We start from the raw sequence: 12,646 nt of genomic DNA on the forward strand, positions 1-12,646 counted from the left end.
GATATAGAAGAATGCAGATATCTGTGGGTTGTGGGGCTGGAGGATATTTTACAGATAGTACAGCAAGGCTGTGGACAGATCGAGAAACAAGATTGGGGTGGCGCAATAGTATAATGATTAGCATAACACAAGTGACCTGGGTTCAATTCCACCACTATCTATAAGGAGTTTGTATATTCTCCCCAGGACTGTGTGTGTTTCCTACGGGTGCTCCAGTTTCCTCCCATATTCTAAAGACATAAAGATTATTAGGTTAATTGGTCACATAGGTGTAATTGGATGGTGCAGGCTTGTTTGGCTGGAAGGGCCTGTTACCATGCTGTATCTCTTAATAAATAAACTAAAAAAAAGGATGAGAATTTTAAGCAATGCTTAAAGTACTGAGTGTCAATATAGGCCAATGAGTACAGTAAATTTCTTAGTGTTGTATGACTTCCAAGGAAACATTCCCATCTAACTTCAGTCCCCAAAATGATTGTTTTCACAGGAAGTGGCCAAACTTCTTCCATTCCATAAAATATATCTGGACAAACTGGATGTAAATGAGGCAATAGATCAGGATTTACAGGCTTATATTCTTCACCGAATCCACAGCAGCCCTGAAATCCAGAATAACATCTCCCTCAATGGCAAAATGGACAATGCAACGTTTGGTAAACTCAGTACTCATCTCAAAGCTTTGAGCCAAGGATCGTACCTCTACTTAAAACTGACTTTTGACTTGATTGAGAAAGGATACTTGGTGCTTAAGAGCTCAAGCTATAAAGTAGTACCTGTTTCTCTTGCTGAAGTCTATCTCTTGCAGTGTAACATGAAGTTCCCTACACAGTCCTCATTCGAACGCGTGCTACCACTTCTGAACGTAGCTGTGGCATCCTTGCATCCAATGACAGATGACCAGCTCTACCAGGCAATCAATGCAGGGAATATTAATGGTAGCCTTGAATGGGAAGACTTTCAACAGAGAATGGACAATCTTTCTATGTTTCTGATAAAACGGAGGGATATGACACGGATGTTTGTTCATCCATCTTTTCGCGAGTGGCTAATATGGAGAGAAGATGGAGAGAAGACGAAGTTCCTCTGTGATCCCAGGTGAGAGAAACTAATAGAGATTTTAAATATAACAAAGTTGAGAAAAGAGTGTTGGTAATAAAAAAATCTGTTTGTTCTTATATTAATAGCATTATTCTCATAAATAGAATATATCCACAGAGGTGAATTTCTTGTCTAGAAGAAAATAATTTGACTGTTCATCGTTCCTGTGGAAGTGCTATAAATTCTAGGTGTCTATCGACATCCACATTCTTTGCAAAATTATAAACATCAAGAATGATATAAGGTCTTTAAACTTATCACAACTCATCGAGGTACATTGGCTTTTAATACATATTTTAGATAGTCCTATTTCAGGGAAAGGAAATTTAATCTGTTTGTGCCATAGTATTTGAACTATATGACATTGGAATAATAAATAGTCTTCACCAGGTTTCTCTTCAGCTGTGACATTGAAAATTTCATTTAATGTGTACCTTATCAGTTTTCCTAAATCCTGGGTTGGGATATGAACTTCTATAAAATACTTTCTAATGCTGGCATTTCCATTTATTGAAATAGATTTTGTGTACTCATCTTCTTCCATCATCTGCTTGTTTTCTATACAGTACAATAGTGATATATTTCTTGCGATAATGGAAATGGATTGTTTATTTCCATTGTGTATATTTTTATTTGTATGTTTCTGCCCGAGGCTACAGACTGAATTCAGAATTAATTTGCATATTATGCCTCAGGGATGATTTTTTCCACTGTTCTATACAAAATTTATTGCATAGCTAATGTTATTTTTAATTAGAAAAGTTATTGTTTGTTTATCAGTTAATGCCCAAGCAGTTTCTTTAATTAACAATTAACTGTCTTGTTAAGTCGAGGGGCCGTTTACTTTTATTTTTCTCACAGGATACAAGATCAGTTTCAAAACTTCCAAATTGGCTTTCCTTTACTTGATCTTTTTTATCTTTGTGGATTTAATTTCCATGTACTAAGATGAGCAGGGTATATGCTGTAGTGCCAATGCTGATAAAATTCCTAGGATTGTTAGTAGAAAGATGATCACTAATTCCAAGTAGCTTATCTATCTACTCAGCCATCTACGGCCTTTTCTTTGAAGACTAAGATCATATGAAAAGGGGAGCCAGGAGTAGGCCACTCAGCCCCTCAAGCCTTTTCTGCTATTCAATGTGATCATTGCTGATCTACACCAGTCATCATCTCCCATTTCTCCTTAGCCACTTGTATGCTGTAGTCTTTGATTTAAAATATTCCTTCACCTTCGGTTAACATGGATGCTCTACCTTACTCCTGGGGTCTTTTTTTCTAATTGGGTTATATCTCTGCTGAGTGTTATAAACTATTTAAATATCCACCACTTCTTGTTCACTTCAGTCAACTACCTCCCTAATTTTGGAATCTCCAATATTATCTGGAATTTCAGATAATTACTGGAATTTTGTAATTTAGCTTTATAGCTCAGATCTGTTTTAATTCTACACCTGGTTCTCATTTTCTAGCTTTTTCACAGGCTTCCCTCATCCTTCTTCTGTTTAAAACATTCCTTATGTTTCTGCCATTAATCAGACTTCTGTGATACATTTACTCCAATGCCTTTTTCCAAGTCTTGCAATAGCAGCAAGTCAAGCATCTACTCTTACTCTTTTAATAATAATGAGGGCCTTTCGTTCTCTTCTGACTGTTTGCAGGCAGTAAGCTCTAGATACCCATCAGCCAGGTGAAAAGAAGATCTTATTTTCTTTCCATCAGTTTTTGATCATAAGACATTGGAGCAGAATTAGGCTATTTAGCCCATCAAATCTGCTCCACCATTTAATCATGGCTGATTTATTATTCCATTCTCCCTGTACCCTTTGACACCCTTTCTAATCAAGAACCTATCATCCTCCACTTTAAATATACCCAATGACTTGGCCTCCACAGCTATCTGTGGCAATGAATTCCACAGATTCACCACCCTCTAGCTTTTCTTACTGATTGGTTTAAATCTATTAATGAAAATTAATTAACTTATTAATAAATCAATTATTAACCTCTCTGATAAGTGAAGGTTTCTCATTTAATGCATCTCAATTGAAACCTGTTGAATTTGATACTTTCCTTTTTAGTCCAAATGGACTTTTACCTTTTCTGATATGTCTGCCATGTGTGGTCCTCTATACCTTCGCAGTTTCCTCTCTTGCTTTTGTTAGTAGGCCAGGATGCATTTCACATAAGCCTGGTAACTTATCTACTGTCAAAGATACAAAGATCTAATCATCATTAATTCCACTAGCTTCAAGATAATTATGGAGAAAGATAGGACTGGTCCTTGGGCTGAGATTCTAAATTGGAGAAAGCCAAATGTTGATTGCATTAGAAAAGATCTGGCAGGTGTGGATTGGGGTAGGTTGTTTTCTGGCAAAAGGACGCTTGGTAAATGGGAAGTCTTCAAAAATGAATTACTGAGAATACAGAATCTCAGTGTTCCTGTTAAAATAAAAGACAAGGCTAACAGGTTTAGGGAACCTTGGTTGTTGAGGCCCTGGTAAAGAAAAAGAAGGAGATACTTATCAACTATAGGCAGTTGGGATCAAATGAGGTGCTTGAGGGAGCATAAGTGCAAGAGAACAATTAAGAGGGAACTCAGGAGGGCTAAAAGATGACTGAGATTGTTCTAGCAGACAAGGTGAAAAAGAATCCCAAGGGCTTCTAGAGGTATATTAGAGCAAAATGAGACCAAGGGTCCTCTTGAAGATCGGCATGGTTATCTATACGTAGAGCCAAAGGAGATGGGGGAGACTTTGAGTGATATTTTTTGCATCGGTATTTATTCAGGAGATAGACACAAAGCCTATAGAACTGAGGCAAGCGTAGTGAGGCCATGAATAGTATCAAGGCTACAAAAGAAGAGGTGCAGGTGGGCTTGAGACGAATTAGGGTGCATAAGTCCCCAGGGCCTGACGAGGTTTCCCCTTGGACCTTGTGGGAAACTAATGCAGAAGTTGTAGGGACCCTGACAGAGATACTTAAAATGTCCTTAGCCATGGGCCATGGGTGAGGTGCCAGGGGACTGGAGGATAGCTAATTTTGGTCTGTTTGTTCAAGAAAGGCTGTAAGGATAATCTGGGAAATTATAGGCCAATGATGAGCCTAAAGTCAGTAGTGGGTAAATTTCTGGAAGGATTCTAAGGGACAGGATATGTAAGTATATGGAGAGAGAGGGCCCGATTAGGAATAGTTAACATAGCTTTGCGCGTGGTAAGTTAATAAATCTGTGATTATTTTATATTGGATTACAATCTAAGAATATCTGGTCATCTTTTATTTCTGAGAACATGATCTTTTTTGAACATTAATTTTCATAAACATCCTTTGAAAAATAAATCAAGAAGTTCTGTTAATATTTATAATCTTCAATCTGGCATTGGTCTGCAAAAAAAAAGAGTTACCACATGCATTGCATTCTAAGGTCATTCATGAAATCAGTCTGGTATGTTCCATTGAGTATGTTCCATTGAGCATGTCCTAAACGTCTACAATGAGACTAATTATTATGTAGCCAAGTGTATACTTTCCACTAGCATCCATATCATTCTACAGGCCGTATCATATCCACTTAAGACACAAATGATTATGGCTGATCCATATTCAAAGGTATTATCCTATCCACATCCCTTACACTTTACTAAATGAAAGCTGGTAATCTTGAAAACTCCCAATTGACCTCTTTGCATTTGGACATGGTAGATCCAGATTTCCGTGAATCTCTCCTATCGCTCATTGCATGCTGCCACTCAGCAACATCATCTACAAAATTGTCAAGTTTCCTGTGTGTATTGATAACATTCCAATTCTACTATGCCACACTCTCAACATCCCTGCTGTTTTTAACTTAGAGATATCCAAGAGCAGTACTTTCTTCCAAATAACTACAGAGAAGACCAAACCTAATTAGCATACATCTAATTTTAAGATTAAGATTGCCCCGCCCCTAACCTTTGTCCCTTATTTCTCCATCAATGTATGTGACCTGGAAATTTAGCATTTTCTGTTTGAAAATAGTTTTTTTTCTTGTATATAATTATGACAATTTTGGTATCAAATCACATCCAGGCACTTGGAGTCTCAAATCACTCTGGTGCATACAACCCAGTTTCTATTTGGACAAACATAAAGGAATTAATTATTTCCTTTTGAACACCTTTTGCCTCAATGACTATCGTACAGTGGCATTTACATATGTAACGCCCTGGGAAAGGTTTCACTGCTAATGTAATGGTTGTTCTGTAGCGGCAGTGTTTGGGTTATGACTAGAGATAACGGGGGCTTTGGAATGTTCCGCTGTCCAATGAAGGGAGTTTTTTTTCTTGATACCAAAATGGTCACAATTATATAGTATTGAATGCCTAGCTGTAGTTGCTTCTCAGATAGGAGTTGATATGTTTAATCACCAATCTCTCAAAGTGCTTTGAGAGATTGGTGATAAAACATATCAACTCCTATCTGCGAAGCAACTTGGACCCTCTCCAATTTGCCTACCATCACAACAGATCCACAAGAGATGCCATTTCACTGACTTTTCACTCAACCCTGAAATATCTGGATAGAGTTAATGCTCCTCCTTAACTACAGCTAGGCATTCATACTATCATCCCCTCAAAACTAACTAATAAGCTCCAAGACCTGGGCCACAATACCTCCTTCTGTAACTGAATCTCGATTTCCTCACTTGTAGACCCCAGTCAGTTTGGATTGGCAACAACATCTCCTCCACAGTCGGCATCAGCACAGGTACACCACAAGGTTGTGTGCTTAGCCCCCGCTCTATTCACTTTACACTTATGACTGTGAGGCCAAGCACAGCTCCAATGCCATATCAAGTTTGCTGACAACACCAACGTCACTGGCCGAATCAAAGGCGGTGACGAATCAGTATATAGGAGGCAAGTTGAAAGTCTAACTGAGTGATGCCACAACAACCTCTCACTCAATGTCAGCAGACCAAGGACTGGATTACTGACTACAGGAGGAGAAAACTAGAGGTCCTTCGGCCAGTCGTCATCGAAGGATCAGAAGTGGAGAGGGTCAGCAACTTTAAATTCCCTGGTGTTATCATCTCAGTGGATCTGTCCTGAGTTCAACACATAAGTGCCATTACCAAGAAAGCACAGTACTTTGCGTAGATTTGCCTATCGCCACAATAGGTCAATGGCAGACACAATCTCAATGGCTCCTCACACAGCTTTAGACCACCTGGACAACGCAAACACCTTGCTGTTCATCAGTTAGCTCATTCCCACAATCTTGATTGGGAAGTTACAGAACCTGGGCCTCTGCACCTCCCTCTGCAATTGGATCCTCGACTTCCCAACCGGAAGACCACAATCTGTGCAGATTGACGATAATACACCCTCCTTACTGACAATCAACACTGGTGCACCTTAGGGGTGTGTGCTTAGCCCACTGCTCTACTCTCTATATACACATGACTGTGTGGCTAGGTATAGCTCAAACACCATCTACAAATTTGCTGATGATACACCCATTGTTGGTAGAATCTCAGGTGGTGACGAGAGGGTGTACAGGAGTGAGATATGCCAACTAGTGGAGTGGTGTCACAGCAACAACCTGGCACTCAACGTCAGTAAGACGAAAGAGCTGATTGTGAACTTCAGGAAGGGTAAGATGAAGGAACACATAGCAATCCTCATGGAGGGATCAGAAGTGGAGAGAGTGAGTAGTTTCAAGTTCTTGGGTGTCAAGATCTCTGAGGATCTAATCTGGTCCCAACATATCGATACAGTTATAAAGAAGGCAAGACAGTGACTATACTTCATTGGAGTTTGAAGAGATTTGGTATGTCAACAAATACACTCCATAGATAAACCATGGAGAGCATTCTGACAGGCTGCATCACTGTCTGGTATAGGTGGGCTTCTGCACAGGACCGAAAGAAGCTGCAGAGGGTTGTAAATATAGTCAGCTCCATCTTGTGTACTAGCTTACAAAGTACCCAAGGCATCTTCAAGGATCAGTGTCTCAGAAAGGAAGTCTATTATTAAGGACTTCCAGCACCCAGGGCATGCCCTTTTCTCAGGTTGGAGGTACAGAAGCCTGAAGGCACACACTCAGCGATTCAGGAACAGTTTCTTCCCCTCTACCATCCGATTCCTTAATGGACATTGAACCCTTAGACACTACCTCACTTTTTAAAATATACAGTATTTCTGTTTTTTGTACACTTATTAATCTATTGAATATACAGTGGCATGCAAAAGTTTGGGCACCCCTGGTCAAAATTTCTGTTACTGTGAATAGCTAAGCAAGTAAAAGATGAACTGATTTCCAAAAGGCATAAAGTTGAAGATGACATATTTCTTTAATATTTTAAGCTAGAAAACTTAAGGAAGTTCCATTCAAAAGGTTCAAAGGAACATCTAAACAAGCCTGATGCATTTTGGAAACAAGTCCTGTGGACTGATGAAGTTAAAATAGAACTTTTTGGCCACAATGAGCAAAGGTATATTTGGAGAAAAAAGAGTGCAGAATTTCATGAAAAGAACCCCTCTCCAACTGTTAAGCACAGGGGTGGATCGATCATGCTTTGGGCTTGTGTTGCAGCCAGTGGCATGGGAAACATTTACTGGTAGAGGGAAGAAAGACTTCAATTAAATACCAGCAAATTCTGGAAGCAAACATCACACCGTCTGTAAAAAAAAGCCGAAGATGAAAAGAGGATGGCTTCTACAACAGGATAATGAACCTAAACACACCTCAAAATCCACAATGGACTACCTCAAGAGGCGCAAGCTGAAGGTTTTGCCATGGCCCTCACAGTCCCCTGACCTAAACATCATCGAGAATCTGTGGATAGACCTCAAAAGAGAGGTGCATGCAAGACGACCCAAGAATCTCACAGAACTAGAAGCCTTTTGCAAGGAAGAATGGGTGAAAATCCCCCAAACAAGAATTGAAAGACTCTTAGCTGCTTACAGAAAGCGTTTACAAGCTGTGATACTTGCCAAAGGGGGTGTACTGACCATGCAGGGTGCACAAACTTTTGCTTCGGGCCCTTTTCCTTTTTTGTTACTTTGAAACTGTAAAAGATGGAAATAAAAAAGTTTTCTTGCTTTAATTTTAAAGAAATGTGTCATCTTTAACTTTATGCCTTTTGGCAATCAGTTCATCTTTTACTGGCTTAGCTATTCACAGTAACAGAAATTTTGACCAGGAGTGCCCAAACTTTTGCATGCCACTGTACATATACTGTAATTGATTTACCTATTTATTGTTTTTTTATTTTATTTATTATTATTTTTTCTCTTCTATATTATGTATTGCATTGAATTGCTGCTGCTAAGTTAACAAATTTCACATCACACGCTGGTGATAATAAACCTGATACTGATTCTGAGATTTGGCATGTCATCTGAAACTTTGACACAGTTTTATAGATGTGAGGTGGAGAGTATATTGACTAGTTGACCTGGTATGGAGCACTGTCGTAGGAAAGCAGCATCTATCAGGAGGGACTCTTCCGCCCCCCTCCCCCCCACCACCACCCAGACCACGGTGTCTTCTTGCTGCTGCCATCAAGGAGGAGGTACAGGAGCCTCAGGACCCACACTACCAGGTTCAGGAACAGTTATTATCCTTCAACCATCGGGGTCATGAACCAGAGTGGATAACTTCACTCGCCCATCACTGAACTATTCCCACAACCCATGGACTCACTTTCAAGGACTCTTTATTTCATGTGCTCGATATTTATTGCTTATTTATTATTATTATTTCTGTTTTGATTCTTCTGTACTGGCACAGTTTGTAGTCTTTTGCATATTGTTTTTTTGTCCATTTTGGTTGTGTGTGATCTTTCATTGATTCTGTTGTGTTTCTTTGTATTTACTATGAATGCCCACAAGCAAAGGAATTTCAGGGTTGTATATGGTGACATATATGTAGTTTGATAATAAATTTGCTTTGAACTCTAAACTTTAATCCGTTGAGTATTTCCAGAATGGTATAAGAAAATAAACACGTTGATAAATAGATCTACTATGTGAACTAGAAACATCACCCAGGCCAAGAAATAGCATTGATTGATATTGAATTGAAGGTGTGAGATTCCACGAGGACAAAAGGCATTCCAAGGCACTTTCTTTTCCCTCATAAATGCAGGTGGCCAATTGCTCTTTTCCTTCTTCATAGTTTTATCTATATTTTTCAGCCTAAGTTTGAGAGTGATGAGAAAATGTTCAGTTATGGTAGTGAAGGAAATGCAATAAATGATAAACAAAGAAACTATATGGTCCATGACAAGTGGAAATTGAAATCTGATTTCTGATGTGTCTGTAGACATATTTTATTTATAAACATATTTTCTTGACTTTTAATAATTTTATCATTTGAGTAGAATGAAAGCTTTGATAGTCAACACTGTCACATAAATTCCCTTATGTACTAGGACATAAATCTCCACTTGTTCTGCTTGTAAAGACATATTAAATTATTCACATTCTTAATTTGTTGTGTGATTGCATTTGTAGTTTACGCAGAAACAGAATGTCCTCTGAAAATAAACGGATGATTTAATGTCATTATTCTAGACTATTTCATACTTAAGTCTCTTCATGTTGGATGGTATTTATTGTCACTTGGAATATGGCACTGTGAATCAACTTTTTGGGGGAAAACGGTTGAGGGCCAGAAAACTGCACATCTTTTCCTGAAATCTGACTTGAGACTGGCAAAATAGTGGCAACTTATATGAAGAACATCAAAGAAAAGTAGGTTAATTAAAGCTTCAAAAAAGTGAATTGTCAAAGACGCTAATGGCTCCTCAATCTCTTCTGAAATGCCCTGATTTCTGAATACATTAAATAACAGCATTAATGTAGGGTTCAAGAGAGGCCATGTGAATTTTTTTTTATTTCACCTGTTTTTTTTTAAATAATTACTTTTATCGATATACTTGGTGTGAAATTGAATCCAAAAACTTTGTAACTGAGAAGCAGCAGCTCTACTAGCTGCTGCATTGTTCCTGCATTCAAGAACAGGGCAGTTTTAAATGCTGTTGCTATTTTTGCCATTTTTCTTGTGAATGGAAAAGCTTATCATAAAGAATAGAATAGAACGTTATTGTCATTGCTCAAGAGAACGAGATATTTGAGCGTGTGCAAAGCAGATATTTACAGTGCATATGGAGAATTGTAGATTGTCTCTAGGTCTGGCAGAATTTTTCATTCTGTAGAAGATATTCATAGAGTTTTGATGAAGAGCAACTGGGTCAGTGTGAGCCAGTGCCAACAGATACTTAGTTGTCCACTGTGCGCATGATGACACAGCAGTACATCAATGCTCCTTGCATGGTAACTACAAGATCATGAGTCAGAGTAGCACTGGGCCACAGAGTATAAAAGGCAAACTGTTGCAGTGTACAGTGTCTGGCTGTAGTCCCCACATGGTTCCCAAATGCTTCTGCACCAGATTCATAGTTGTTTGTATTTGCTAGCCAATTTTAGTTTGATGAAGTCGATATGTCAGAATCCCATCAAGGATGACATCCAGATACTTTGGAGCATAGGGAACAGAGCCAGTCGTCAGCTGCCAAACCATCAGAGTTTCTGGAAAAAAAATGAAAGTTTATCAGAGTTTTATGGAAGAATGTGTGATCAGGTACTTTGATGTGCATAATTAAACAATGGAGTATCACATGAGGAGCGATTGAGTAAGGCAGAACTGTATTTGACAGACTTTAGACCAGGGGTTTCCAACTTGGAGTCCATGGACCACTCAGTTAATGGTAGCTGTTCATGGCATAAAAAATGGTTGGGAACCCTTGCTGAAGAATGAGAGGAGATCTCATCAAAGCAGAAAGAATTCTTAAAGGGCTTGACTGACTACCGAGTCTAGGACCCAAACAGACAGTTTTCACAATTAAAAATGTTTTGAATTGAGGTGAACAAATATTTCTTCACTCAGAGGGAGATAAACCTTTAGAATTTTCTAGCTAGATGTAGCGGTTCAGTGAGGCACTGTGTTTATTCAAAATTGTAATAGATAGATTTCTGGATATTCAGAGTCAAAGGCTATAGGGATAGTACAGGAAAATGGCACAGAGGTACATCAGACGTGGTCTTAATGAATCAAAGTGCTTGTTGACCTATGCTTCATTTTCTGGTGCAATGTAAACATCTTCAAGGGTTTTGCTGCCAGTCACCTGGAAGAATTGAGTGGTGTGTATTATTAATGTACACTAGTTCTGGTCATGTGCCCCCCCCCCAAATGTTTGACAAGTGGAATAGCTTTCGCCAAAGGGCTGAGCCTGTCAGACTTAGTCAGAATTTCATCAGCCCATCAGTAAAGAGCAAACTACACATGCTGTGGCCCCAAACTCTCTGAGTCCCAGGTGAATGTCCAATTGGATGATCCAGTCTAACATGTAAAGAGCTTAATTTATTGCTTTTGGTTTTAATTTGTGACAGGCTTTGTGTTAATTTTGTTTATTTTTAAAAGCATCTGGCAACTTGTATATTTAAAAAAAAAAGCTTATGTACTTCTCTAAACAGTAATCAGAATCAGAATCGGGTTTATTATCACCGGCATAGTTGTGAAATTTGTTAACTTAGCAGCAGCAGTTCAATGCAATACATAATATAGGAGAGAAGAAGAAAAACAGTAAGATAATAATAAATAAATAAATCAATTACAGTATACATAAATTGAATAGATTAAAAGTTGTGCAAAAAACAGAAATGATATATATAAAAAAAATGAGGTAGTGTTCACGGGTTCGATGTCCTTTTAGGAATCAGATGGCAGAGGGGAAGAAGCTGTTCCTGAATCGCTGAGTGTGTGCCTTCAGGCTTCTCTACCTCCTACCTGATGGTAACAGTGAGAAAAGGGCATGTCCTGGGTGCTGAAGGTTCTTAATAATGGACACTGCCTTTCTGAGACACTGCTCCTTGAAGATGTCCAGGGTACTTGGTAGGCTAGTACTCAAGATACAGCTGACTAAATTTACAACCCTCTGCAGCTTCTTTCAGTCACCCAGGCACCCAGGAACTTGAAACTGCTTTTGTCTTACCCTTCCTGAAGTCCACAATCAGCTCTTTCGTCTTACTGACACTGAGTGCCAGGCTGTTGCTGCAGCACCACTCCACTAGTTGGTATATCTCACTCCTGTACACCCTCTAGTCACCACCTGAGATTCTACCAACAATGGTTGTATCATTAGCAAATTTATAGATGGTATTTGAGCTATGCCTAACCACATAGTCATGTGTGTAGAGAGAGTAGAGCAGTGGGCTAAGCACTCACCCCTGAGGTGCACCAGTGTTGATCGTCAGCGAGGAGGAGATGTTATCACCAATCCGCACAGATTGTGTTTTTCTGGTTAGGAGGTCGAGACTCCAATTGCAGAGGGAGGTACAGAGGCCTAAGTTCTGTAAATTTCTCAATCAATATTTTGGGGAATTATCATATTAAATGCTGAGCTATAGTTGATGAACAGCATCCTAACATAGGTGTTTGTGTTGTCCAGGTGGTCTAAGGCCACGTGAAGAGCCATTGAGATTGCATCTGCCGTTGACCT

At 39.1% G+C, this 12,646-nt stretch overlaps 1 protein-coding gene across 6 annotated transcripts in view; it reads left to right on the top strand.

Annotated features, from left to right (window-relative positions):
* Nucleotides 1–12,646, top strand: part of LOC134340122 (protein TANC2-like) — an 828,834-nt gene that overhangs the window by 700,863 nt on the left and 115,325 nt on the right. For all 6 annotated transcript variants that reach the window (XM_063036995.1, XM_063036994.1, XM_063036997.1 and 3 more), the window contains one exon: nucleotides 488–1,095. In XM_063036995.1, the coding sequence (XP_062893065.1) occupies nucleotides 488–1,095 (608 nt within the window). The remainder of the gene's footprint in view (nucleotides 1–487; nucleotides 1,096–12,646) is intronic.

This window comes from Mobula hypostoma, chromosome X1 (assembly GCF_963921235.1).
Source record: "Mobula hypostoma chromosome X1, sMobHyp1.1, whole genome shotgun sequence".
Classification (NCBI taxonomy): Eukaryota; Metazoa; Chordata; class Chondrichthyes; order Myliobatiformes; family Myliobatidae; genus Mobula; species Mobula hypostoma.